Source organism: Taeniopygia guttata, chromosome 18, assembly GCF_048771995.1.
Source record: "Taeniopygia guttata chromosome 18, bTaeGut7.mat, whole genome shotgun sequence".
Lineage (NCBI taxonomy): Eukaryota > Metazoa > Chordata > Aves > Passeriformes > Estrildidae > Taeniopygia > Taeniopygia guttata.
The window spans coordinates 8940049-8965821 of record NC_133043.1 but is presented as its reverse complement, the minus strand read 5'-3'; the positions used below and the strand labels follow the sequence as shown (position 1 = coordinate 8965821).

The 25773-nt window shown below is 46.1% G+C and overlaps 3 protein-coding genes across 3 annotated transcripts in view; 2 read left to right on the top strand and 1 right to left on the bottom strand.

Moving 5' to 3' along the window:
* The window catches only part of KCTD2 (potassium channel tetramerization domain containing 2), a 9195-nt gene extending 671 nt beyond the window's left edge, over positions 1-8524 (top strand). Inside the window, exons 2-6 of the mRNA XM_030287575.4 lie at positions 1049-1157; positions 1703-1794; positions 2435-2530; positions 4275-4400; positions 5101-8524. Coding sequence (XP_030143435.1) covers positions 1049-1157; positions 1703-1794; positions 2435-2530; positions 4275-4400; positions 5101-5130 — 453 coding nt within the window. The 3' untranslated portion in view covers positions 5131-8524. The remainder of the gene's footprint in view (positions 1-1048; positions 1158-1702; positions 1795-2434; positions 2531-4274; positions 4401-5100) is intronic.
* Positions 6296-25773, bottom strand: part of JPT1 (Jupiter microtubule associated homolog 1) — a 38740-nt gene continuing 19262 nt past the window's right edge. The window contains exon 5 of the mRNA XM_030287052.4: positions 6296-23718. Within this exon, the coding sequence (XP_030142912.1) occupies positions 23705-23718 (14 nt within the window). The 3' untranslated portion in view covers positions 6296-23704. The remainder of the gene's footprint in view (positions 23719-25773) is intronic.
* On the top strand, positions 16667-25773 carry SLC16A5 (solute carrier family 16 member 5). Its single transcript, XM_030287574.4, has 4 exons — positions 16667-16886; positions 20052-20195; positions 21179-22045; positions 23618-25773. Exons 1-4 carry the CDS (start codon positions 16667-16669, stop codon positions 23857-23859), a joined length of 1473 nt encoding a protein of 490 aa, XP_030143434.4. The 3' UTR covers positions 23860-25773.

Sequence of the window (25773 nt, the reverse complement as noted above, 5' to 3'; positions counted from 1 at the left end):
TGCTCCCATGGGCCGCGCTCAAGGAGCAGCCCACACTCCCCCGGTAGTTACAGTAGAGAAGGAAACTCCTAGAAACGGGAATGTTACAATTTCTCACCCTGAGCATGTTTGCTGTTGGTTTGGTTTTTAATATATTTCACTCTCAGCAAAGATCATGATGCACATTCCTTGCATGGCTGGACAGTTTTGAAGTCGCTGCAGTTTTCTGTAAGGATTTTGCAAACAATTATTCTCGATATTGCAGATTTTCCATAGGATCAGCTGCACAAGGCGTTGTAAATATGTTGGGAGTGGGTCAGCCAGAATTAGTCGAGTCTGTTGCTGCTTCATTCAGAGTTTATTCACAAGATAAATCCTGGTTGTGATCGAAATATCAGTCAATAGCGTCAGTGAGGAGAGGAGATATTTCAGAGTGGGTTTACACGTTTTTTTATTGCTTTAGAGTAGATTGACAGGAGGAACAATGCTTCAAAGTCCTTAAGAGAAGGATGTGAGAGTTCTGCACAGGGCTTGTGCTTCAAAGCTGCTCAGGAGATGCTTTTGGCTGTCAGTTGATGATTATTTCATGCCAATAGTTGTTGTATTGCTGGACACATGGCTGGACAATTGCAATGAGTGTTTGCAGTAGTGGAAAGAGGAAAACGAAATAGCTGTTTTGGCTGTCAGGTGCCCTTAGCTAGAACTTGAGATCCCATTTTCCTCCAGAGCTTCCTTGTTAAACTAGTCTGGAGAATAGGCTCAGCCAGAGCACAACTACCAGATTTTGGTTCTTACTGCAGTGAAAAAGCTCTCCTAATCCCAGCTTTTTTCTCCAGGTCCATAAACTGTGTGTACAAGTGCTTTATGTAAGGCATCTGCCAGCCTTACTGGGGCTGCTGTGTTCATAGATCAGATACTGAAAAAGAAAAATGGCTTAAATGTAGCATCATTTGTACACCTCCCACAGGCAAATGAATCCAGGTTGTCAAAGAGAAACTGTTCAGTTGATTGTGTTAGATTGAAATGATTTTTTCCTGGTACCACTGAGCCGTCCCTGTTTTGCTCTCAGGATGAGACCGGGGCCTATCTCATTGACAGAGACCCCACGTACTTTGGTCCAATTCTGAACTACCTCCGGCACGGGAAGCTCATCATCAACAAGGAGCTTGCAGAGGAAGGTAAGACAAAAACAGCAGGAAAGGCTGGAAGTGCTGTTTGATAGCACATCCAGGAGCCCTCACCATAAACTGGTGTGAGCAAGTTTCCCAGGAGTGCTGTTAGTACTGTTAATTGCTCATTAGAAAGGGATTAAGTCATCAGATTCTGTGTCTTCCTGAAAGCAGAGGCTGCAGCTCACAGCACACCCTGTCACTGTTCTGAGCCCAAGGTCTGCTACAGACCATGGTTCTTCCCAAACAGGCAGCTCTGAGGGCTTTCCCTTGATGGGGCTGGGTGAAGAAATGCACATTGTACCATGAGATTTTCTGATAAATCCAGGGAAAGGGGAATAATTTTTCTTAAAGATCCTCTTAAGTCACAAAAGGAGGTGACAGCTAGTCAGGCATTTTCTCCTAGCCTGAGGGCAGGAGGTGGGTGGCACATTTGGGATTCTGACATCTGGGCTAGATTTGGAGTTAGCAGCAGGTTTGCATCCTTGTGACAGAATCATCTTCATTCTATCCTGTGCAATGTAACAGAATCTGTGCTTTGGGTTCCTCTTCAGGGGTGCTGGAAGAGGCTGAGTTTTACAACATCGCGTCCCTGGTGCGGCTGGTGAAGGAGCGGATACGGGACAACGAGAACAGAACCTCTCAAGTAATGCAGCTCTGGCTTACAGAGTCAGTTTGGTGGCACAGGAGGACATGCATGGCTGCAGCCCTTGCAGTAGCATTTCTTTGGTTCAGCAGTAACAGGGGAATCAATGCTGTTAGGTGGATGCAGGGCATGGCTAGCAAAGAGTCCTCAGTATGGCTTTATAAAGCACAGACCACTGAGTCATCTCAGCACTGTAGGGAAAGGCAAGGGACACTTACAGGAGAGGAGCCAGGAGCAGAAATGGGTGGTTATAAAGCAAAACATACTGTTTTGGCAAAGAACAGCTCAAACTCTTCCTTCTCTAAACCATTTCTTCCCTTTGTCTCTCTGTGAAATGTTTCCCTTTGATGCTCAGCTGATATCAGCACATCCAGTAGATCCAATTTCAGAAATGTTTTCAAAAAGCAGTAAATGGCTTTGAAAGCTAAAGAAGTTTTGCTTTCACTGTAGCTTAGATACCTAGAAAGCTTTTAAGAGAAGAGTGCCAGGCATATGGTTCTGTTTTGGAATTGGTGAGATAAAAAAGCCTGTGGGGCTCTGAGTTCCTAAGATGAGAGCTGGAGCTGCTTATTAATTTTATAGAGTGATACTAGTAAAACAATTACTAAACTACACTTAACAATTGTTCTCTGTGCTCCAGGGACCTGTGAAACATGTGTACAGAGTGCTGCAGTGCCAAGAGGAAGAGCTCACACAGATGGTGTCCACCATGTCTGACGGATGGAAATTTGAACAGGTACCATTACCAAAGAATGGCAGAATTCCTTTGAAAACTGGATGTGGAATAAGCAGAGTTGCCTGTTGAGTTACTCTTCACACTGCTCTGCTCTTCTGAATAAGCAGCCTGACCTGAGCAGCAATTCACTTGTGTCCAGTTACCTACACAGGAGAGCAGAAGTCACTCAAGCTGCCAGAGAGATTTCATTTTCTCTCAGGGCTTCTTGTCTCCTTGTCAAATCCCAGAGCAGTTCTTCCTTTCTCCTGCATTTCATCACATACACGATGCCACAGCATAACAGTTACATTCAGGAAAATTACCAGAGCCATGAAAAAGCACAGCACAACTTTCTTGGAACCTCAAAGCCATGACTGCTGCATTTGCTAAAGAGGCTCAGAGTGACATGAGAAGTTTCTGCAGATGCCCTTGCAGTGCAGCTGGTTCCAGGGCTGGGTGTCACTGCAGTTGCATATGGCATTAGTTCCACATTTGGTTTCTGGAATCAAACACAGTTCTCTTATTTCTGAGGAGGGAGAATTGGAGCCAGCAGGCCTGGGTGTTGTGTTCTGTTATATTAAGAAACTACAGTATAGGGTCTGTGGATTACAGCTGTGTCTTCCTATTTAGTCCAGCTTCAGTACAGGTGGATGCTGTGGGAAGTGTGCTGACATGAAGTGAGGCAGAGGATTAGGAACAGCGCTTCCCATCAGTTGTTCCTATGGATCTGTTCTGTAATGCCTGAAAACTATCTCAGTGTGGAGAGGTGGCCAAAAACCTGCCCCTGTAAGGAAATTGTGAAATCCTGTGACCAAGAACCACTCATTGCTCCATGAAAACGCAGTTCTCCAACACCCAGGTTTTGCTGTCCCAACAGTTTACAGAATCTGCCTTTCACACATCCATATTTGCACCCCCAAAACCTTGAGGCTACAGGCAGTGCCTTTTATGGGAACCTGCACCGTTAGATCTTTCCTAATCTTCCTTTTCAAATCTATGATCTATAAATATGGAGCTGGCTCTTCCAAAATCTATTAGGACATGTTTAGGTGTACGCTGTACATTAAAGTTTCCCAGACACACACAGTTGGTAAGAGTCACCAGAATGCTTTCTTCAGATGACTTGGATTTGTTTTCTGGAAAGCAGAACTGAGTTGTAAATGACAAATTAACTCTGTACTCCGGGATGTCCTTTTAATATAATAATGATGAATGAGGCAGATGGGATTTCTTGGATTGAGTCCAGATCCCCTCAGCACAACACTAATAGAATATAATCCCGTTTACACAGATACCAGACTCCATCTTGGCAGCATCCAAATAAAGGACAGTGTCTGTTTGCCACATGTCCCCAGTTAATCCAACATCTGCCTGGGGTAAAGAATTCCCATTTCCACATCAGTCACAAGGCACTTGAGAGATGGGTTCAGCAAGGACCAGGCAACTTGCAATGCCTGCCCACGTCTGAGTGAACTGGATATTATATATTGCACAATCTGTTTTCCCTTTTTGCACCCTCAGAAACTGAGCAATGTTCTGCTGTGTTCAGCATTAGTTTCAAGCTGGAATTCCTTCCCGGGGCTCCAGGTGCCACTAGAGGGCTGTGGAGCTCGGATGTGTCCCTGCCTTACACACACACACACACACAGGAGGCTGCAGGGGACACAGTCCAGAACAGATCTCCTGGGACAGTCCTGTCTCACACCAACTGTAGGAATAAAATAAGACTTACTGATAGTTACCTTGGCTGTCTCCTGTTGCACAGCTGATCAGCATTGGATCTTCCTATAACTATGGAAACGAAGACCAGGCAGAATTCCTCTGTGTTGTGTCCAGGGAGCTCAACAATTCTACCAATGGCATTGTCAAGGAGCCAAGTGAGAAGGCCAAGGTAAGGCACCTGCTCAGATGTATCTATTTGAATTCCCCTAGAAAGAAAAACCTTTCCTGCACCAAGCTGCAGCAGTAGTTCTGTGGATCAGCTTTCCCATTGCCTTCTCTATCCCCTCTTGAAAGATTTCATGATTTACTGTAGGACAACAGCTAAGGCTCTTTGTGCACTTCAAATTAAGACCAAAATACTGAAGGAAAGAGTAACTTGAAGAGGGAGAACAGATTAGCAAGGACCTTTGAGGTTAGGTTTTGTGGTTGAAGGATGTTGCAGGGAGAAACAAGATTTTTGTTCTCTTTCAATCCTCCCCATCCCTGGAAGTGTTCAAGGCCAGGTTGGATGGGACTGTGAGCAGGCTGGTCTAGTGGAAGATGTCCTTGCCCATGGCAGAGGGGTCAAACAAGATAAATTTTAAAGTCCCTTCCAAACCAAACTATTCTATGAATTCACTTTTTTTTTTTCACAGAATAAAAACAAAAGGCAACATCTTTACTTCCTGGCAAGCAGCTGAGCAGGATTTCTAGAGAAGGCACTCACTTACCCTTAACCAGCCTATCAGTTGTTGTGGTGGCATAAAAGCCTGCAAGCTGTTCTCACGTTAGTCCATGCTTCCTTTCTCTGCAAAAAACAAGGACTCTGAACAGGAGCTTTTGCATTTAAATTTGTCTGAGGTTTTCATAGAAGGTATCTTCTGTTTCAGATTCTTCAGGAGCGAGGATCCCGGATGTAATTCAAGTGTCCACTCCATTAAACTCCCAGATGTCACAGGGCAGTCCAGCTGGGCAGAGCATCTCTCCACAGAGCAACCCAGCCCTTGTACAGTAACCAAGCTAACGCAAAGCCAAGCCTGTCCTGCCAATGGCAAATAATTCTGGTCATAACCAAAGGCTTTTCTCTTACCCTGGAAACCGAGAAGGGAAAAGACTCTTGCAGTTGGACAGTCCTTTTCACAAGTATTAGTTTTATTTACTTGGCCAGCGCTGTATTGAATTTTTCCGACAATGGCTGGGCTGGATTCCCAGTCGGAGCCTTTGTGAAGGTTGCTCGGGTCCCCAGGCCCTTGTAGTCAATCCCACCTTCCACAGGCTGCTGTGGTTGGGAAGGTCCATATTTGAGCTGTGCCATTGCTTGCACCCAGGTCTGCCACCAGAAAAGTGCAGGGACCTTGCAGGGCTCCCCCCCTTCTCCCCCAGATCTGAGGAACAGGGCTTTAAAAGGAGGAACAAAACAACCACTCCTAAAAAACCCTCACAAACTTTTCAGTCCTTGCTTTGTATCTGTTCCTTGTTTAATTCCTAAGAGCTGAGTTTAGATCTGAGGGGAGGAGAGTTGTGTGTCCATCTGACACAGGTCTCACTGGTAACACTATTCCACATGGGCTCCTGGTATTTTCCAAAGCCCATTACTTTGTATGCATAAACAAAGAGGCCTGTGTTCACCCAAAATAGTGATAGAGTTATAATCCCATCCTTTACACTTCTCCACAGAGGAAGAGTGTGACATCTTCCCCCCCCCAGTACCCTGCCATGGCCATATCTTAGCCTGGTGCAAAGTTACATGGTTTAGGGACTTGCTGCTGCCAAGTTCAGCTTTGCCTTGTTTGTCTCCAGCAGTGTGGGCTCTGTCTCCTTCCCTCTCACCAAGGAGGGCTTCAGGCAGAATTTCTTTTGTACTGTTCCAAGCAGATAGGCTTGTCTGACCCCACAAGATCCTTTGCGGAGGAGATCCCCTATTTACACACAGTGATTTACCTGCAGCCCCTTCACATCCCCACCTTTAAGAGATCACCTCAAATTACAGAGGGACATCACAGAGCTGGGGTCGGGGGGGGTTTGGTGAAAAGTTGCCAAACTTGTAATGTTTCTTGTCCAAAGTGATGTGTCAACTTTTGTGACTTTTCTTTCCTTTTTTTTTTTTTTTTTTTGGAATGCCTTGGATGGATGTGCAAAATGTTCGTTTGTGCCTCTCTTGAATTCTAATCTTAGCCAAACTGCAGTCATGGTTCCCCTCTGTTACTCTGTGCCACCCCTAACCAAGGGCATGTCCCTCCTAGTCTGGTAAATGGAATTTCATAGGAATTTGCTGCATGTTTTTCCCCTTTCATCCTGGCTTTGTTCTTTGTAGCCTGAGTGTCCCGGCACTTGGGTCATTTTCAGTCAAGTCCCAAACTGACATTACAGCAAAGCTTCGGAGATGCTGGAATTCAGACATTGACAAGCTCAGAGCAGATGTTTCTCAATAAGCTACCAGAAGATCCCTCACCTGGACTGAGGGGTTGGGCTCCTTGCTGGAGGGCTTCAGCTACCCATGTTCTCCTGAAAGTTTTGACACACAGAATTAGGTAGGTTTTCCATCTTAACCACTTGTTGCTGAGAGGGTCCTACCAACAGTCCAACAACCAGTTCAGCGACCAAGATGTGCAGCAAAGACACTGAGTGGCACGGCTGTTCTGCCTCCAGTCCTTCTGCACGTCCTCTTGCCTGTCCTCCATCCTGCTTTGCCAGTGTACCTCGGGTGGAGCCCTTGCCTCATTCTCAAGACAGACTGGTTAATTGTCTGTGCTAGATTGGTCCTGGTAACAACAGACTGTGCCAAATGTCTTTGAATTCACATTGTGTCAATGACAGGCTGTTAAATCACAGCTGGCTTTCCATCACACTGAAAAACCCAGCTCTGCTTCCCTCCATCTGCCCTGTTTATAACATGTTGAGCTGGTGTTGGTGTGATCAGGCTACACACCTTGGCTGGGTCTGAACAACACTGTGATGTGTACAGATCTCCCTCCTCTGTCCCCGTGCTGTAGCCTCAGCCACTCTCTGTGCTCATAGCTAAGAAATCAAGCACATGTATGCAAGTTAGCAGCCTGAAAAGCGCTTTAACAATCTCATTTGTCTTATTCCCCTTCCTCAGAGGAGGGAGTTTTTGGGAACTGGTCAAGAAATACCAAACCAGAGGCAACAGGAACAGGTCAGGCTGTGTTTGTCACATTGATGCCAGCTGTTGTTAAACCATAGAGCTCAAAGCAACACTGGCTGCAGAGGGAGACTTTCTGTCCAGTACAGCTCAAGTAGACAAGAATAACAAACACTTCCCTGGCTTCTTTGTGTCACCAAAAATGCCACACATGGTGAAGCCCACTGGAGGGTTTGCCTGATGCAGTGACGCTCTCGCTCTCCCCTCTGAGCCACAGAGAGCCTAAAAGTGACCATTAGCAGGTGAATGGCACAGCTGCTTAACTGATGAGCACAAGAAAGATCAGAGTTGCATCTTGATTTTCTCTCTTGTGCTGCTTTTGGCAGTGAGAAGGTGCCAGGGGACCATGGACTCTTTGGGTTCCATTGCAGGGTCCTTTGAAGTTCAGTGGAACAAGTTTATGGTAGAAAACCAGTCATTGGTATTGGATGCTCAAGTTTTTGAGTGATATTTAGGACCAGGCATGAAGTTCATCCAGAGCAGGTACATTCCCAGTGAAGGATTTCTCCTTCCCTGACTGTGCTAAGTCACCTTTACCCCGAGACAGGGCTGGTCTCAGCATTATGCACCAGTTGCATCCCTTCTGTGCTCAAACAGGGCTTTTCCTTCCATTGCCTTTCACTCAGGCACAACCATTATCAAAATTAGTGCTGAATTAGGATGAAATTTGTCCCGTTCACTCTAAAAAAGTGTAGCATGTTGTGAGTAGAGTAGGAGAGCAGGGGTAGATCTGCCTGTCCAAGAGTGCTTATGCCTCTTGGGAAGGTTCACTTTAAAGCATTAATCCTGGGAATGGAGTGTATGACACTTTACTTTTTTTTTAAAACTTTCCCAGTGGCCTAAATTGTTCCATTATGGCAAGACTGGAAATAACCTCTTGAAGTGTCTTTGTTTCTGCACATTTTTAAAAACTGATTTTTCTCAGGGGTGACTGAGTGGGCTGAGGCGAAGGGGGCCTGGTTGGCTGCAGGGCAGGGGCCGGAGTAGCCGGGCCATGGGCTCCTACCCGGAGGTTTTGTACAGTTTGTCACATGTCAGTGCCCTTTGCTACTGTTTCTCTTTGTTTATTAAATGTGTTTGAATAACAGTTGAGATGCTGTGATTATTTTTTTTCCCAATAAAGATTCTGAAATGGGTTTGAAAAGTTTGAAGTACAGTCTGCAGCCTGCTGCTTTCCCTCACCACACAGATACTGCATTATGGTGGAAGAAATGTGCAGATTGGGCACTTGCTTCTGGCTTCAATTCACTTCTAACAATCATTTGCCAAAAGGAGAATCTGGAGTCCTCCTAGGCTGCTTTCAGGGATAAAAGTACAATTGAAGCTTGTTTCTGATGTTTTGGTCTATAAAATAATCTCAAATTCCACATTTATCCTAACCATTTCCACTGATAACCTAGCTAAAACAGGAAGAGGATTTTTTTTTTCCTGTCACCTGTCATTTGCTAAACCCCTACTCGACACTGGACTGCGTGGAGGAAGAGTCTTACTGTTTGAGCTTTAGTGCTGCCAGAATTGCATGACATTGGCAATTCAGGCCCAACACAATGGAAAGGAAGAGCAAGGACGCAAGTGAAGAATGGGAAGTCTTGGACTGAGTTAATCCTACTCTTGATTACAAGTGGCTGTTGCCTCCTGTGGGTACTCTGAAGGCTGCCAGTCTCCATCCTCACTGCCACAAGACCCTCAAAGCCACAGAGCAGGGATGGGCTGACACATCCCCAAACCAGGGTTTAACACCAGCACAGTGGAAGAGGATGAGACTCTCCCCACACAGAGCTCACCAGAAACCATGGCTAAGCCAAGTCACCATGCAGCATGAGTTGATTTAAGACAGTATTTTCAAACCTCTTGACCCATTTCTCTATCCCAGACCTGCAGGTCTGCACTGTCAGTGAATTTGCCCAAAGCAAAGCCACACTTTGTGCTAGCAGAGTCTTGGGTAGAGGTGGAAACTGCAGGGCTGGTGCTGCTGACACCACACACGTTTGTTCATCAGGGAGGGCTTGTCAGCAGAAATTCAGGTTACAGCCAGCATTTACATAATGCCATAACCTCCCTGCTACCCCACCTTAGGGCTGTCCGACAAGGCCACATAAGCTGGAAAAGACTTTGCAGGACCTTTAAGCAGCTCCAGGTCTACCAGGCAGGTGGCTCCTCTAACAAAATGCTATGTCACCACGCAGGAGACACAAGCATTACTCAGTGGTTCCTACAGGAACTGCAAGCTGGAGCTGCCAGGTCTTTGCACCATCCCTCACTTTCCCATTCAAGGCTGTGAAACCCATTAACTCCTTTAAAAATTAATTTCTTTACTTGCTGCAGGAAACAGGTGATGCCTCAGCATTACAAAGTGATGAGAGGTTGTGCAGGATTGGCAGCGTGTGTTAAGTTACCCAAAATAAAAATCAACCCTGTACATCAGTTCTTAATGTGCTGGTCCTGCTGCTGCCAGGAGTCCGAAGTTCAACTCTCCCTGTTGCCAAACCCAGGCTGCTCTAGAGCTGCTGCAGCACTATGCTATGGCAGAGGGACTTGAAAATCCCCTCATCAGACTTTTCTGCATTGGAAAACACATAAAAGGAGCTATTTTACATCCTCCTCTGGAAAGAGAGGCTCAGGCCCCCTCTTGTCCCCCAGGCTGTGTCCAGGGCCCACCAGGCTCCCAGGGGCTGGTGCTCACCTCCCCACAACACTCCCATTAGTCACCCCAGCTGGCAGCTCACCTTGCCCCTGACAATTTTGCCTGGAACACAATTAATTAATTGGTTTTTCAGGCCTGCCTGCTCATGTCCTTGGACAAAGAGAATACAGTAATTGACATTAAAGATAGGAAAGGGTTTTAGCAGCGTCAGGCACCTATCAGCATCCAACTGCTTGGCCTGGGGCTCCAGCAAAATTCAGTGGAAATTAAGGCTGCATTTCTCCTCTGTGCACGTGGGAGGGTGAAGGCAGCGGTGCAGAGGTCCTGCCACAGCCATACCTGCATCTTGCACAACCCCTCCACATGCTTTTCTGCTCTGCCTCAGGCTCTCACACACAGCCGAAGGTCAATTCCTCACTTACCCGCCCACCCTCACCCAGAACAAAGTAATCAAGCCAGATCTGTCTGCAGACAGGAAGCCTGCAGATAATTTTCAACTCAGCTCACTCACTTGTTTGGGAAACAAGGACCTTGGCCATGCCCTTCCACATAGATCTGGCTTTGAGGCAGTTATTGATGGTTTAACCCAACTTTCACATGGTAAATAACTGCCACATACCCTCTTGCTTTCCAGGCTGGAGAAACACCTTGGTTACTCCAAATCACAGGAAAGAAAGAGTTGCAATGCCCTAGTAATTACCTTCAGACTGTGGTGCAACAGACGAGCAAAGGCTTATCTCAAAAGATATTTGACCTTCTGGTAATATATTCTGTTAGAGGCCTCCATCCCTCCTAGGTGTTTCCCAGATTTCAGCAGACAGGAGTCTGACCCAAATCCATCAGCAGTGTGAAGTGCATACAGTCCTCAAGTTTTATCAGTGAGCTGAGAACTCCACTGGTGTCTGTGTCACCAAGAATATCCTTGAGCTCAGGGCCATCTAGGCAGCAGGTCCTTTACCACAGCCAGGAAAACATGCACCAGTGAGCTTGATGAATTCAAATGACAGCATCTAAAAATGAGGAAAACTATTTGGGCAACCAAGCAAGGAGACAGGCCTTTAACCTGGGCACTGAGTTCAAGATGTCATAGAAAAGCAGGCAGATTAGACACTATGCAACTAGAAAACACTAATAAATGGTCATCCTCAACCCAATGTTTCAGTGTGCTTTTACCTAAAATTTTAATACAAAGAAACATGTAAAAAGTAAGAAGAGTCATATTTGCCAAACTAAAGGGGATTTGCCCATGAAACAAAGTCTCAAGGCCATGTTTTGCTGTCTCCATACCCCTCCAAAAACATGACACTAAGGTGCACAGGGACCTGCACTTCCCACTGGGATAAAGAGTTCCTGCCTTTCCTTTTCAGAAATCACAAAACTAACACTGTGATGCCTCTGAGTGTGAGCAGGAAGAGCCTCAGTGTCAGCACTAAGTTGCTGTATCTTTTCTTCTACCCTGTTGTGACCTCTAAGCAACACCATCTCTTCCTCAGAGCAGGACATCTTCCTTGGACAGGAGACCTGGGAAGGGCTTGGCTGGGATGGCAGAGCATCTGCTGAGAGCTAAAGAGCCAAAGCTGAATAGCTGGAGCCCAAAACCGGCTGGCTTACTGAGAAAACATGCTCCAAAATTTATGGCTGAATACTTTCAACCCCCAAAACCTCCTCCACCTGCTCCACAGATCCAGCAGTCAGCCACAAGGAAACACTTCTTTTGATCCTACTCCCAATGAGTCCCTTATTCCTTATTAATAAAAGCCAATTTAAATCATAATTAAAAGCTTGTTTGAGGGAACCCTCAGCCACTGCTCAGGATCAAAATATCAATCTATGAAAGAGATACCCTGCAGCAGAGCTATGATACCCACAGCTGCATCACATCCCATTTCTCTCTTCCTCTGCCACATCCTCACCTACTGCAGCAGTTTTCTTGCAGCTAATGATGAGACGACTTCATTTCTGGAAAAGCCTGATTTTCCCAGGAATGTGCCCCCCACCCCAATCTTCCCAAATGCAGGCAATTGCTGGAAGAAAAGCGCCAGCAGCTTCCAGATATCCTCAGTAACCTCAGCCAGGTTCCTAGCAAGGACCTCCATCTGTTCAGATACTCCATGCCACCATTGGTCCCTCTCTTTGTCCACTCCCAGGGCAGGCCAGGGCAGTGTGACAGGTTAGAGTGTCACACATCATGAGCCAGAGTTGTTCCCAAAGCCACCTTCATCATGAGTTTATACAATGTCTTCCTCAGACTCATCTCTAGATCCCCACTGCCTCAGGGAATGTTGTCCTTGGCACCACACTTTGTACACAAAGCACAGGCTCTGGGACAGCCAGGACCAGAGGGGATGGTGGCAGTCAGGAGGGCAAGGGCCAGCATGCACACAAACCACCTGCAGCCACCCACCAGCCAGAGATCCACCACCGGGATAAAGAGCAGAGACAAGCCACAACTTGCTGAATTCCTGCAGGCCAATGGGAGCTGTCAGTGCATGCTCTGGGGCCAGCTGCCTCCTCAGCTCTCATTTCCCATCTCCAGGCTAAGCCCTGTTATCCCAGCACTGGCTAATGGCCATTAAACCCAGTCCCAGAAGGGGCATTTCTCACCTGGTCTTCACATGGTCAGTGAGTAATGAGCACAAAGCAGCCAGGCAGACCCCAAGTCAACCCAGGACAGCAGAAAGCAGCAGTGAAACTGAGCAAAAAGCAACTCATGTAAGGATCTGGACTTAAATGCAGCTGGGGAACAAACAGGATGGAGGGGGTGTGGGAGGAGGACACAGATGAGGCTGGTCAGGCTAATTAAGACCAGTTAGTGCAGGCAGGACCCTGATCCCTTTTGCAAGGGGAGGATGTGGGAGTGATGCTATGGGAACTGCTTGGGAAAGTCAGGATAAACCAGCACTTCCTCCATCCTTGGCACAGCACCATTTTCTCAGTACTAGCAGAGCTGGTCTGAAGGTTTTGCCAGGGTTGTTCAGATCCTGTCCCAGCCTCAGGAACCTGTTTTAGGTGCTCTGAGACCTCGGTTTCTGTTGGGTCTGTCTACGTTCCAGGGATGGATCAGAGCAAGAGTTTGTGACCAAACCTGGGGAACTAACAGCTCCCTGCCACAAAACGCTCTGCAATCCCATAGCTGAAATGTCACTTCATTTCCTTTGCTTTAGACGAAAAACAAAACCCAAAACCAAAGAACCACCCACACTTCCTCTGCAAGAATTAATCTGCCAGAGGATTTGCTAATCTGGATCTCTGGAACAAATTCAACTGGTCTTTCTCAACTGTGATTTGCAAGTTCTGAGGCGTTTACACTTTGGTATCCAGCCACAAAGAATCACAGAACCATTTCCAGCTAAAGGCTGGAAAGTACCTTTAAGATTATTGAGTCCAGCCGTTAACCCAACACTGCCAAGGCCACCGCTAAACTCAGTTTTTAAGTCCCAAAGCTGCTGCTGAGGCTCCTGAGCATGGGGCTGGTTTACCAAGTTGTAACATGCTGTAAGGACAGGGAGAGCAGGGAACTTGCAGCCACCTCCACGGTGGCTGTCCCCTGAGAGCTGCAACCAACTGCTGACAAGTGACATCCAGCAGAGACAAGCCCGTAGCACTGGGCCAGACTGCACCACTTGGGCTGATGCTTTAATCAGAGCTAAATCTGGATTCGCTGCTGTCACCTCACTGGATGACCTTGGAAAAGTCAGCTGGGATATAATATAAGCTAAATGGGAGAGGATGGCAAAGCAAACCATGGTCTCAGGATGAAAAGGTACTTAAAATGTCACTTATAAAGGTATTTACCAAGACAAGTGCTTGACTTTCCTACCCTCCTACCCTGAGTGACCCCAAAAAGCAGTTTACCACCCCACTCAGTTTACAGTAAACATCTTGCTTCTGTACATGCAGCTTATTTCACACATTCATAAAATATGTGTCCAGCTCATGCCAGGGCTGAGCAGGATGGCAGAAAGGTGCAGGGAACCTTCTTCTCCATTCCCATTCTTGTTCTCAAGCTGCAGGCATTGTCCAGTCTCTGAACACCCCTCCAAGCCCCACTGGCTTGGGCAGTATCTCTGTGTCCCCCCAGCCACACTCCTGACTTTCCTGCTGGACCCTATGGCTGGGTCTCCCTCCTCAGTGACTCCAGAGAAGAAGTGGATTGCTCCTCTCCCTGCAGAGGTGCCCCAGCTACAAGCTCTTACTGAAGACTATAAATATCATTATTTGCATAACATAAACCTGAATTTGTGAAATATAAACCTCTTCCTTTGAGGTAAGCTACATAAATGCTGCAGGTTGTTGTGTCTCTTGGCATGAAGGGCTCCCTGTTCTTGCAGGGAGCAGCCAGGAACCCTCATGCCTGCAGCTGTTTGTCCCCCATCAAGAGAAAGTGAGGCACAGAAGAAGAAGGGTGAGTCACTGTGTGAGCACTCCTGGTCTGCTGCCATAAACAACAGCTAGGGAAATCCAAGCTTTGGATGTTGATGTCTTGGGGAATCACTGGAAGAAGAAACAACATTCAGACATGAATAGGAGAGGATTAGCTTATCAGGGCAGACAGTGACTGCCAGAGAGTGACTGGAGAGAAAGACTGAAACAGGCAGTTGTTCCCTGTGTCCCATGCAGGGCACTCATGTGTCCTCAGGTGCTCCACAGGCTGGTAGAGAGAAGCACCTTTGCACTCTTCACCAACAAAAGCACACTGTTTGCAGTCGGCACCCAGGTGTGGCTATTGCTGTGAACTCCGATCCTATTCCCAACCCTACTAATATGGAAAGAAAATCTGCGTGTGAAAATCTGCCCGTGTTTCGCAGGTGCTCCAGTCCTGTCACATTCACTGCTCAACACCAGGAGCACGTTGCCTGAGAGCATCAAGCCCATAGGAGCAGAACAACACACACCAGCCCTCCACTTTCACACTGTCCATCCTATCTGGGTACCTTGGAAGGGTTAATCCGAGGGTTTGCGGCGCCGCTGTTGCTCGGTGTGGCACAGCCGGCTAAGCCAGAGCTGGAACAAACTTGTTCCTTTACCTTTGTAAAGGAGGCAGCGAGGAGGCAGTGAGGAGGTCGTGTAGCACCTGCAGCACATCCCCAGGGTCCTTGCAGTGACTGTGCAGGTCGGGCTGCCCAGGAGAAAAGGTGTCCTGCAGCCTGGGGCAGAAGGTGGACGAAAGCCATGGGGTCTGCAGCCCCACTGGAGAGTCCTCCCCTGTAAGCAGGCACCCAGGGAGATGTGAGGGGAGCCAGGAATCTGCTGGATAAACTCAAAAGTTGGACAGGGCAGCTGGGAACAGAGAAGAGCTGTGCTTCTGCCTTGTTTTGCAGGTTTGCTGTTGCCGGGGAGAGGTTTTAGGCTGTTATCCAGCTAATTCACACCACAGAGACAAGCACTTGAATTAGTTGCATTATCTGCGCCCAGCTAAATTGGACAAAGGATTAAAGTGTGCTGAGCACCACCACCGTGATTTGCATCTCAGAGCCCCTTCCCACGGGCCCCCTCTGCTCCCAGCCTTTTTTTATTTCGTTTTCTGGCTGTCAGCCAGCCAGCATAAGAGCCCTGTTTACAGAAATGATGCCTAGGTTAATATTGCAAAAGACTTCATCAAAGCCTGTAGTCGCTACTGAAGCAGAAGGGTCTGACCGTGGGCCATGAGCTGACCGGGCTGCGCACACAGGGGATGAGCCGCAGCCACGCGGCACCGCCTTTCCTTTGACAAATTCTGGTCTCAGCCTGAGGTACGAAACTAACTTTCTGCCACCATGGCATATTTGAAATAATGAGCAAAATCAAACTATTATTCATCTTTAAAGCTGGACACAAAACCTCAATGCAGCTGTTGTTTTAGGGAAAAAACACTATTTGAGTGCTAAGTAAATATTGCGCTGTGCAGTGACCTTATGGGCTCTTTTTCTGAGCTCATCCAGCTGCCAGAGATTATTATTTTATGCATGTTTATTCATGTGGAGAGGATGCAGAATGCTATTGCTATATGTTTCTGTCAGTCTCAGAGAATCCAGACTGGGATCTCTCAGAAGCAGCTCCAGATCTAGATAGGTAAAGCAAAAGCCTATCTGCCAGCAGTGGATTCTAATTAATTCATGGCTTTTAAAATGTTTTTTCACCACCAGTACTTTGTACGTAGGTGTAGTTTTCTTGAAAGGTTCACACTGAGCTCTGCTGTGACACATAACCTTTATAGGTTTCTATTTTACTTGGCATTTGCAGTTTTTCCTCCTCGGCATGGGGACTGAGTGACCTTAGCAATTGCCAGCAAGGGGACTCCAAATGATGAAAGCAGGTGAAAGGGAAAATAAGGGCGGAACTAGGTAAAGCCAATTCATACCTCAGAGGAGGTGTGGTCCTGTCCTCTACCTAGCTGTGGTCACAGTCTTGTGAAATATAAAAGGAGAAGGCAGTGGTTTCTTAAACAATCTGGTGCCAGGATCCTGTAGTGAGAAGGAAGGTTGGTGCTGGAAGAAATGCAGAGCAAGAAGTCAAGAGTGTCAGCTGGGAAAGGTGTGGGACTCACCGGCGCTCTGAGCCTCAGGAACACCATCAGCTCTTCCCTGAAGGCCTGTTTGCTGGGCTGAGGGTTGCATGGTAGCTGCACTCCCTTCCCCAGCAGGCTGGCTTAGAGGAGAACAGAGCTATCATGTCCCAAGGAGAAGCAGCAGGACGTGGCGCTGCCAAGCCCCAGGACCAGGGATGGGCATGGATGGTCCTGCTGGCTGCAGTGGTGCTGCAGGGGCTGACGTTGGGCTTCCCCTGCTGCATTGGTGTCTTCTTCACGGATCTCCAGCATGAGTTCCAGGCCAGCAAAAGCGAGACATCATGGTTCCCATCCATCATGGTGGCCGTGCTGCACGGAGGAGGTGAGTGATGGCAGGTAATGGTCTCCTCCACAACCTGTCTTGTGCTGTTGGTGGGAGGATGTAATGAAGATACTTTCAGCATTTCGTTAAGGCAGGTGGTGGGAGGGACTGGCTGTTTGGCAGGACACAGCATTTCCAAGCCACTTGGATCCCACAGTCCAAAGCTAAATGCCCACAGATTCCATGCTCCCTTTTGTCACTCTCAGAGTCAGCCAAGACCCTTGGTCAAAGAAGGCAAATCCCTTTCTCAGCCCAGTTTTTCCCAATCAGCAAGACCATAGTTATATCTCACAGAAGCTCTTTTAATAAGCCAGCACATAGTGCTGGCACTCTGGTGCTTCCTTGGTTCATCTTGTCCATGAGAGCACATCTCCTTCCAAGTGCCACATGACAGCTCTGTTCTTTGTGGCTGAAGAGATGCCAAAAGCTGAGCTCCTCAGTGCTGCCAGCTGAGGCAAAGCCTTAAAAGCAGCTCCTTGGGCAGTGGTATGCACACACACCTACACAGGCATCAGGGTGGATGTGAGCAGGGCTGGATCCGTGCAGAATGTGGGTCAGGCAGCACCCTCCGGCTGCAGAGGGGGAAGGAACGTTGTGCTCTGTGGATAGTGGAGTGAATCACTGGTTTTCCCCTCAAAAAAAATATGGCAGCAGCACAGGGCAGTGATCCCAGATTCCACAAATAGATGTGGGGACTCTTTTCTCTTTCTGCAGAGAGAAAACCAAATCTTCAGCAGTTCAAGGACTTCCCAATGAGTGGTCTGTGCTTTGTGACCCATACAAATCCTGTGCTTATTTGATAAACAGATAACCCAAACCCTACCAGGCAACAGAAGGAAAGGTCCCAGTGTTGCCCATGTATCCAAACTTCTCCTTGAGTTCATTCCTGCTCCCTTCCAATGCTAGTGAAAGTTGATACTACATTATAAAGCAAAAAAAAACACCCCCAGAGCCCTGATTCACACTGATGCAAAGGCTATGGCAGGCTCAGTCTGTGCCGTGCAGGATATGGTTGGCAGCCGCCTGCATGGAATTGAGAGTTTGCACCTTAGCAGAAACAGCTGGGTCCAGAATATCAAGATGCAGATGGAAAGAGATGTCAAGGGAAGTGACAGGGGGAGAAATCACCACTGAGAGACAGCAGAAATAAAGCAGTATCCTCGGGGCTTGGAATTTGGAAGCTGTTGGGCATTCCCAGTCCTGCTTTCCAGCCCCTGTGACCCTTCTGTGATTAGTGGAAAGGATCCAACTGGGACCTGCTGGCTCTGGGAAACAGTCTCAGAAGCAGCTTGGACCCAGCATGTCCAGGAAGGACAACTCTGGCAGGATCCACAAAAATGTCAATTATCCTGTCATTTTTCATGAAGTGATTGTTGTATAGGAGGCTAGAACCACTGTAAAAGGTAATACAAATTCAGCCAATACATAGATCCAAAAGTTATAAATTAGATAAGGAAAGAATAGCCTTGTCTTGATATTCACAATAGAATTTGTCAGGGCACAGCCAGAGAGTTGTACTTTGCCAGTTATGTCTCCTGTTGCAGGGTGTTACAGCACAGGAGGGCTTATTCTTTCCCCCAGTAGAAGAAGGCAGCAGTAAAAAAAAAACAGTAGGAAAAAACCCCAAAATAAACAGAGATCAAAGCTTGCCTCTCAGGCCAAGCACATATGGCTTTTGCTGCAACTTCTGACCTCCTTTGGAGGGGGCCAGGCTTTACTTGATTCAGGTTTTCCGATTACATTTCAGCACTTAAATCTTTCCCAAAATTGCATGCTGCTGTCACCAGTATCTCTTAAAGGTGCCACTCTATTTTCTTCACCTTTATTCTTTTTAATTAAGGGGGGAAAAAATTACATGTTGCAAAAATTGGAAGGGGAAAGGAAATGGGCAGAGCAGCCTGTTCTCAGAGCAGCCAGTACTGGGAGAAGGTTCCAAGCAGGAGAGCAATGGAAGGAAATGGGGAAGGGCACAGGGCAAACATTAGCTCACCACTCAGCCAAACGTACCCCATTATCGGTGCTACGTTCCTAGGTAAAAGCCATTAATGATTATTTTGTTATAAGATAATTTGAGAGACGTAGGGTCCTACATCTGTCTGCAAAAGGGGATTTTAGGCTGTTACAGGTTCCTGCTCCTAGATATCCATGCACACAGAACATTCTGCACTAACTCGTACAAATGCAGCACTCTTGTTGATATTATTCTTGCAAAAGAAAGCACAAAAGCCCCAGGCAAGTGAGAAATAACATTTGAAACCCAGACAACAAGTAACCAGGAACTAATCATGAAAAACCCTTATGGTCTTTAGAGCCAATCTCATTATTTTCTAGTGTTCAATTATACCTTCTTGGCATAAATCTAGTTAAACAGCAGTACCATCCTTAATGTCTTCAGCAGGAGGAAAAATAATCCAGTCACATTTGCTGGACACTTTTTCAAAGGCTGGTGAAGTCTGAGGTGAAAATTTCCCAAGCAGATCAAAATACAGACAGCTGCACTCCTAATTTTAATAATGTTCCACTGTTCACTTGACTGTGTGGATTTTATTTCAAACCAGATGTTGATTTAGGTCACAAATATGCCACAGGTTATATTCTTTACACTGACTGACTCCTAATTCTGCAGTTTACAGTCATTTTGCATTTTCTTCCATAACCCTGAGTCTTCAGAATTGGGAAAAAAGTTAATAAAACCTGGAAAGCCTTGAGGATCCTCAAGGGAACAGGAAAAGAAACTCTACCTTCAGATCTTCTTCTCCCAGAGCATGCAGACAGAAGCACCTTCCCACTGGTGGGCTGCAGGTGTGAACAAATCTTTCCCTGCCCCAAAATGAAGGATGTTAAATGTCATAAACAAACAAGTAATTTATCATAATCTCATGGAATTCACCAGAAGTCCATTTCCAGGAGTTTTAATGAAAATCCATCACATCCTACTCGATGGTCAAAATCCCAGCAGATCATAGACTTCACCTCAGCCAACAAGCTGGCCAAGAACTTGGGAGGATCACAAAATATATTTTCTCTTCCTGTCTCCCCCACATTAAGCTGCCTGGAAAACCTTCAGGGCCTCTAGACTGCATCATTTGATAATTTCAGCAATCCAGCAGGTACAAAATACTTCCTTTCTCCCTAACTGCTTCCCTTTTCCTTCTCTACTTCCAGGGCCCCTCTGCAGCATCCTGGTGAAGCGGTTTGGCTGCAGGTTTGCGGTGATGCTGGGTGGGCTGCTCAGTGGGCTGGGAATGGTGTCCAGCTCCTTCTGCAAGTCCATCAGCCAGCTGTACCTCACAGCAGGCCTCATCACTGGTACGTACTAGAGAGCAGGGAATCTCAGCTGCTGTGCTGGAGATGGGAAACGAAAGAGCCCTGACTAAGTGGTCACATTTTTCCACTCATCTGTGAAATAGGAGAACTCAACAGCCTCCCAGCACAGCAGAAATCCAACAGCCACTAGACTTGGCCTCCACACCCTTTTAACACTCACCTCACCCACTCAAGCTCGCTGGGAAGTGCTTCTCTCTGGAAAAAGCTACAGGTCTCCAGAGGGTAAAATGGAGAAAAAGGATGTCTGTTCTTTTTAGTAGTTTCTCAGCCTTTTGTCTTTCAAGAAGGGAGGGTTTTTGTTGTTTTTCCAATCTTGGAACATAATGTGCTGGAATAATGTCCTTCTCAGGTTCCCTGAGCTTTTAATTCACCACTTCCAAACTGGGGGAGAATGGAGACATCTTTTTCTAACAAAAGACTCTGTTGGTTTTGAACAGAAATAACAGATGGGAACTTCTCCTTTCCAAATATTTCTCCTATGTAACTGAGGTTCAACTCTTGCTTTTTAATAACACAGAGAAATTAATTCCTTACTCTGGAACCATTCCTGCTGGATCTTGCAAGTTAAGCAGTGGCCACTGCATAGAGAGAAAAACAAGCAACTCCCTGAGCCCTGATGAAAGCATCAGGAGAGAAGCACTGCTCATTGCATGTGGTATAAAACCCAATCTTTTAGTGAACAATTCCATAGCAACTTTAGGAATTGCAGTGTGTCCCAGAAAAACGTCTGTTTAGATCAGTATATTTACTATATCCAAGAAGACAAATAGTTCAATTTACACACAACATCCTTTTTCATCCCTGGTGTCAGGTTTCTGAGTATTAATCAATCCCTGGGTGCTGTGTGGCCTGGTGGGTCAGAAAATGCTTCAATGGCAGATGAAGTAATCTGTGGGTACGCCCTGAATTTGGGTTCTTTTTACCCTTTAAGACAACAAAGAAGGATCATTTATTTTCATCTTTAGGTCTGGGATCATGTTTCAGCTTCCAGGCAGGAGTGACTGTGCTGGGCTACTACTTTGTCCGGTGGCGAACACTGGCCAATGCCATGGCCTCCACCGGTGTCTCCCTCGGTTTCACGCTGTGGCCGCTGTTGTCTCAATACTTGCTGGATGAGATGGGATGGAGAAACACCTTCCTCATCTTTGGAGGAATACTCCTGAACTGCTGTGTTTGTGGAGCCATCATGAGACCCATTCAGCTGGCATCAGGGTCACTTCCACAATCTGCCAAGCCCAAAGAGGAGCCAGGGAGCAGAGCAGAAGAGGTACAGCTGTCCAATGGAGCATCTCCTCACCACCCCACACTCCAGCAGCACACCAAAAGGACAAAATGCTTACAGATGCTGCAGAAGTACCTGGCTTTTGACATCTTCTGTCAAAACAAAGGGTACCAGATTTACACTGTTGGAGTAACCTGGATGATGATGGGGTTTGCCTTACCCCATGTCTACCTTGTGCCTTATGCCATCCACCACGGGGTGGAGAAACGCAAGGCAGCCCTCCTCATCTCCATCATCGGGGTCATCAACATCTTCATCCGCCCTCTCACAGGGCTGCTCTCAGGACACAGAGTCTTCACAGGAAGACGCATCTACCTGTTCAGCCTGGCCGTGCTCCTCTGCGGGCTCAGCAATTTCATCTGTGTCCTTTCAGCTGAGTTCAGTGTGCTCATCCTCTACTGCATCATCCTCAGCGTAGCCATGAGTGGCGTTGGGGCGCTCACCTTCCAGGTGCTGATGGATGTGGTAGAGATGGACAGGTTCTCCAGTGCTCTAGGGCTCTTCACCATCCTAGAGAGCATCACCCTCCTCATTGGGCCCCCGCTCACAGGTGAGAGAGGCTATGAAAGCTGGCTGGGGGAAAGGGGTTGGTTTGGAAACTGGTGACAAGTGTTTGTGAGCATCAAGAAGAGGAATTACGGAGTTTCCAGACCCATGGTGTAGGTGAGTTATGCAAAGGGAGCGGTGTAAGAGGTAGGGTTGGAAAGGAACCATCAGCTTCTTCTGATAGCTGGAAATCAATTTCTACAGCTGCATCAAAAGCACACTGAAAAAATAACTCACTTGGTAAGTGATCTGATACATATGGGAGCAATGACAGCTTTTTTCCAGTGGCAAGAAGCTGACAGGAATAACTATGAATTTTTTCACCTTTTTACTAGTTTGCATTGTTTTATCCATGAAGTCTCAAGAAATTGTGAACATCCCATTAAACAAATTATTTGTTTTCACAATTATTACCAGTCCTACATCATTCAAAAGCCCCATAGTAAAAGCTTCTGTTCGGTCTTCTTTCCAAGTTCTGGAGCATATTAATTTTTCTCTGGAGACAAGAAAGGAGCTAGTTATGACTCTCAGTCTAATAAATTGTTCACAGTTCACTCCAAATGCCACTAAGTGACCTGTTCAAGACACACCTGCTCCTCCAGTAAATTCAAAAGACCAACAAACAACAAATGTCAACCTGAGCATGTCAGCCTCAGTTCAGTCTTTAGTTCTCTTTCTGGACAATGAATTGTGGCCACTCAGCAGGAAAATTAGGTGGTGGTAACATGCAGTGTATTTCATGGTACTCCCTGGCATTAGCTTGTCAGTCACTTCTCTCAAAGAGCAAAAAAGGTCCCTTCTTGGTCATCTCTGATGGGAGACTCAGATGGGCAAAAAAAAAAAAGCACAGTAAAAACAGCTCAATTTCTGTTTGTAGTCCTAAAATCTGATACAGAAAAGTACACCATGGAAAGAAACATCACCAATCTTGACTGAAAAATACAAACAAATAAATATTATGGATAAGCAGCCTATGGAAGGCATCATGTATTTGGCCTAAGTATCACTTTTCCATCTCTAATATTAGTGATAAATTACTCCCTTCATATCTCATGTTTCTAAATGGTTTATATTGAGGTCACTTAATGTTAGTCATAATCTTGCTGTGCTGTGAATTTCCTTATCCTTCATTAAACAGGATTAGAGACAAATGTTCAATTTAGAGACCTTACTATGTAAATTTCTGAGCTATTTCTCTATCTCGTTGTTCTGTTTTTTGCCCTAGGATGTAATAGGGTCACTCATTTCAAAAGCCACTGAGTGGCAGTGGCACAAGGGTCCTCAGCTGAGCAAACAAAATGAAGCAGCAGGTTGGGGAAAAATTACAATTTCCTTTCTTTCCTGATTTCTCTGTGTATTGAGAAATACTTTCTACAGAAGTATCACCTGACTTGTGACTACAAATAAAAAACTAAACAACCACTAGAATCCAGAGAAGAGGAGAGAACTTAACTCATCAGAGAATGCTTGTCTTTTGTATATGGCAGTTTGCTGAATGATTCATGTTTAATGGTCATGTAGATGAATGCCTTTAGTGTGCCTCTTCTCTTTGGCTAAGTTATGACTTCTATTTCAGGTCTCCTGGTAGACATAACGAGTGATTTCCACTACGTCTTCTACAACTCCAGCTTCTTCCTGATATCAGCTGCATTATTTATGGGGCTCAGCTTCTGTGCTCTGGAAAAAAAAAACAGATTGAGAGAGGTTTCCAAAGCACATTTGGACAATCCCTCCAGATACCAATACAATGAAACATCAACAGAACCAAAGGCCGAAAGTCAGTCCCCTCCAGCAGTTGAGTACATCACCAGCATATGAAAATAAAGGGGGGAAAAGAGCAACACCATGAAGTGGTCTGTACAAAGCAACACATGGCCCAACACTGATGGCAGATCAGAAAAAAACGGTCTGCTTTCCACTACTGTCACCTTCCTTTTGCACTTGCACTCTACAGGGCCTTGTCAGACTCCAAGGCAGTGATCCAGACCACAGGCCCAGCCCAGAACCCAGCACCGGCCAAGGAGATGAAGCACAAAGAGATCTGAGCTCTCCTAAAGCAAACCATGGGGTAACAGCCATGGGACCCAGCACCAGGAGGCAAAAGCTGGGGCAGTTTCATTGGGTTAAGTCACCACCTTTAAGAAGTCACTGGAATTTCACAAGCACTTCCAGTTGGTAGTGCTGGATAACACATATTAATGGGTAGTTCTTCACAAAGAAATATTGTTGCCTCATCTGAATATACAATTTTGGTGCACAGGCTTCCTGTTTGCTTCCCATGTTGGGGTTGGGAAGACAAACACTTTCCACAGTGAAGTGTGGGAGGTGTGTTATTATTTTCCACATCTCTAAATATTATACAAAAGCAGCTGCATGGGTTGTAGAACTCAGACAAATCTCTAGTAAGATCAACTGTTTTCTCCTATGAAGCATACACAGGAGTTCTTCATGCCAAGGTCAGTTTCAAAGCCTCAAAAGTCAACTCCAGAGCCTCAAAAAAAACCCCAAAACAACCCACCATGCCTTGGAGTGCCTATTTTGTATAACTACTGATATCTCAAGTGCAGTTTAATATATCATAAAAGAGGATTCATGGCTCATGATAAATAAAAAATAAACACTTCAGCATCAACTGGAACCCATTTGGGGCAGGGAGGGTAATATCAGACCTAAGAATAAGGATATGCATCCTTTTATAGGGCAAAATACAAAGCAACTGTAGTTCCTCTTTGTGGAGATCAGTTCAGCTCTTTAGTCTTAGACTTTCGAACCTAATTACACCAGCATTCTCATTATAGAGAACTTTGAACAAACATAACTTATATTTCTTATAAGCAGAAGCAGAACTTACAAAGAAACCTGTGGGGGAAGCATAGTGAAAAAAGCCAGTGTTGCTGACTTTCTATCCACACAGCCTTGACTGTAAGTGGCTTTCTCTGCCACATTCCCAGGATTTAGGCTTGTCTCTGCTCAGACAATGGCTGCAGCAGCCTCAGCAGCAGCTCAAGATGCAAACTGTTCATATTCTGTGTCATCCCTGATCCAACAGACATGGATAACCGCTCATGAAGCACGTGGCTAAAGATAACCCAATACAGCAGAGCAATCAAAAAGATGGAAGCACAAAATGGGAGTGAAATGGAAGACGCAACAGCTTTCAGTGGAATTGCAGTGCCTAAGAACTGTTATAACTCAGCTGCAGTGCTTATCTGGAGAACTGTCCTATCACATTCCTAGTGACAAACCCACAGCTCTCATTAGAGCTCCCCAGACCAAACAAACAAACCAATTAGAAAAACCACACTTGTCATGAAACCATTCGAAAACTGACTCCAAGTTCTTCAGAGACTACAATGGCTTAACAGGTGGATTTTACACAAAAGGGGCGTCAGCCCTTCAGACAAGCTCCTGCTCCTACAGCTCAATACTGTCCTGGGATTACAGACCCAGGAAGATTTGCATTTCCTGATCAAACCTATACTTAAATAAGATGGTTAGGGGGAGACATACATATCTGATCTCTCATCACATGTGTTTATTAACTTATGTAATGCTTACACGGTCCATAACTATGAGGTAAACAGGGACTGGTGCTTCTCAGCTTACCAAAAGAGACTTCTGTACATTCCTAGGAAAATGAAGGGGCTTTCTCACAAAAAAGCAATAAAAAGGGATTAAGTCCCAAATTTCTTCTAGCTATTGCAAATAAACAGCTAAGCAGCTGAACAGGTT

Excerpts from the sequence above, each read along its gene's own strand:
- SLC16A5 (XM_030287574.4), top strand. The coding sequence starts at position 16,667 with ATGTCCCAAGGAGAAGCAGCAGGACGTGGCGCTGCCAAGCCCCAGGAC. Across the intron at positions 16,887-20,051 it reads GGCCGTGCTGCACGGAGGAG|GGCCCCTCTGCAGCATCCTG; the intron begins GTGAGTGATGGC and ends CTCTACTTCCAG. Across the intron at positions 20,196-21,178 it reads CACAGCAGGCCTCATCACTG|GTCTGGGATCATGTTTCAGC; the intron begins GTACGTACTAGA and ends TTTCATCTTTAG.